The sequence below is a fragment of the Pipistrellus kuhlii genome, unplaced genomic scaffold, assembly GCF_014108245.1.
Source record: "Pipistrellus kuhlii isolate mPipKuh1 unplaced genomic scaffold, mPipKuh1.p scaffold_m20_p_180, whole genome shotgun sequence".
In the NCBI taxonomy this organism is placed as follows: domain Eukaryota; kingdom Metazoa; phylum Chordata; class Mammalia; order Chiroptera; family Vespertilionidae; genus Pipistrellus; species Pipistrellus kuhlii.
The window spans coordinates 38,394-40,899 of record NW_023425494.1 but is presented as its reverse complement, the minus strand read 5'-3'; the positions used below and the strand labels follow the sequence as shown (position 1 = coordinate 40,899).

At 42.4% G+C, this 2,506-nt stretch overlaps 1 protein-coding gene across 1 annotated transcript; it reads left to right on the top strand.

The window, feature by feature from the left end:
* Positions 1-310: 310 nt before the first annotated feature.
* Positions 311-1,246, top strand: LOC118721863 (olfactory receptor 1A1). The gene has a single exon (XM_036443142.1). It carries the CDS (start codon positions 311-313, stop codon positions 1,244-1,246), a length of 936 nt encoding a protein of 311 aa, XP_036299035.1.
* Positions 1,247-2,506: the final 1,260 nt, after the last annotated feature.

The following is a 2,506-nucleotide window of genomic DNA, read 5'->3' as shown; positions in this document are numbered from 1 at the left end:
GAATATATGTTAAACGATTAAGTCCAATGTGCTTGAGAGTTGGTACTGGAATGGGGGGGGGGTGTGGATGGTCATTTTTGATTCACATTGCTAACTTTTTAGACATAAATGTCAATGGCTATCTGACAATTATTCCAACAGATGAAGAGGAAAACCCGCCCCCCCCCCCCCAAGAATGGGTGGCTCTCTCTGGATGTAGTATAACCCAAGCATAAACACAGGCAATTAAAGGTGGTGAGTAAAAAAGATATTATAACAGTAACTTCACTAATAATTCTGAATTTCTCTCTCCAATCTTAACAAAAGAATAATGAGGGAAGATAATCAATCCTCTACCCTGGATTTTATCCTCCTGGGAGTTAGCGGAAAGCAGGAACAGGAACATTTCTTCTTCATCCTCTTCCTGCTCATTTACCCCATCACACTGACTGGAAACCTGCTCATCATCTTGGCCATTTGCTCTGACATTCGCCTTCACCACCCCATGTATTTTCTCCTTGCTAACCTCTCCTTTGTTGATATCTTCTTCTCTTCTGTAACCATCCCGAAGATGCTAGCCAACCATCTCTTGAGCACCAAAACCATCTCCTTTGGGGGATGCCTGACACAGATGTATTTCATGATTGCCTTGGCTAACACAGATAGCTATATCCTGGCTGCAATGGCATATGATCGTGCTGTGGCCATCAGCCGGCCACTTCATTACACAACGATTATGAGCTCACGAACTTGTGTCCTGCTAGTTGTTGGGTCTTGGGTGGTTGGAAATGTCAATGCCCTCCCCCATACTCTGCTCACAGCTCGCCTGTCCTTCTGTGACAACCAGGAAGTGGCCAACTTCTACTGTGACATTGTACCTTTGCTCAAGCTGGCCTGCTCTGACATCCACTTTAATGTGAAAATGATGTACCTTGGGGTTGGTGTTTTCTCTGTGCCATTGCTATGTATCATCATCTCCTACGTTTGGGTGTTTTCCACAGTCTTACTAGTGCATGTTCCATCCACCAAGGGTGTGCGCAAAGCCTTTTCCACCTGTGGTTCCCACCTCACAGTTGTTTCTTTGTATTATGGGACAGTCATGGGCATGTATTTCCGCCCTCTGACGAGCTACAGTCTGAAGGATGCTGTGATAACTGTGATGTACATGGCAGTGACCCCAATGTTAAATCCTTTCATCTACAGTCTGAGAAATCGGGACATGAAGGCTGCCCTGGGAAAACTGTTCAGCAAGAGAATCTCCATGTAACCAACGGAGGTCGTATTGGAGACTATAGTCACCATTAGGAGGCACCTGGAAATCCATCTCCAATGTCTTTTCCTCTAAGAAACTGCCTTTGATCTTTCTACCGTGTTTCCCCGAAAATAAGACATCCTCCGAAAATAAGTCCTACTTACAGGTTTCCTTCTCAGTGAAATATAAGGCATACCCCCGAAAATAAGGCCCCCCTTAGGCTCTGTCTCAGAATGCTATTGCTAAACATGAGAGATTTGGTCCACTGATTCTGAAAGAAATGGAGTCACAAGAAATTCACCAGGAAATTCAGGAATTGGATTGTTAGGATGATGTTCCAGAAGATGATGACATGATTGTCAATGAATAAATGAATAAATTCTTGATACTGTAGGACTCACAGTTTGTCTGGTTTGTGTTGACAACTACCGTACTACCGTACCGTATACAAGTAATAAATTTCCTTTATTTTCATTTAACAATAAATGTGTATGGTATTCTTCTTCATGGAAAAATAAGATATCCCCTGAAAATAAGACCTAGCACATCTTTGGGAGCAAAAATTAATATAAGACACTGTCTTATTTTCGGGGAAACAGGGTAGTTAGAAAGTCTTCTCTGCTGAGAGTATTGTGCTATGTGAAATAAGCCAGTCTGAGATTGACAAGTATCACATGATCTCACTTGTATGTGGAATTTTATGAACAAAATAATTTGACAAACAAAATAGACCCAGAGTCTTGGAAGCATGCAACAGACTGAGGATTCTCAGAGAGAAGTGGGGGAGGGAAGAGATCAGCCAAAGGCCTTATATGCATATATGTATAACCGATAGACACAGACAACAGTGACGTAAAGGCCTGGAGATGGCATGTGAGTGGGGAGAAGGGGGATCGTTGTGGGGGGAAAGGGAGGACATCTGTAATACTTTTGACAATAAAGACAAATTAGAAAAAAAGAACAATGGAACAGAATACAAAAAGGGGGGGGAGAGGAATTCTCTGAAATCTTATAACAATTTATGATACATCTTATTGAACTTACCACTTTTTACACATTATTGTCCCTTGGCAGGGTTGCAGCACAAAATATTGGGTTCATGCCTCAGCTATGGCACTATCCAAGTAAAGTTGAGAAAGACTGAGGCTAAGCATCTCTATCTATTGTACATATTAAGAATACTAATTATTAGCTGAAGCCAGTTTGGCTCAGTGGTGGAGCATCGGTCTGCGGACTAAAAGGTCCCAGGTTCGATTCCAGGCAAGGGCATGTACC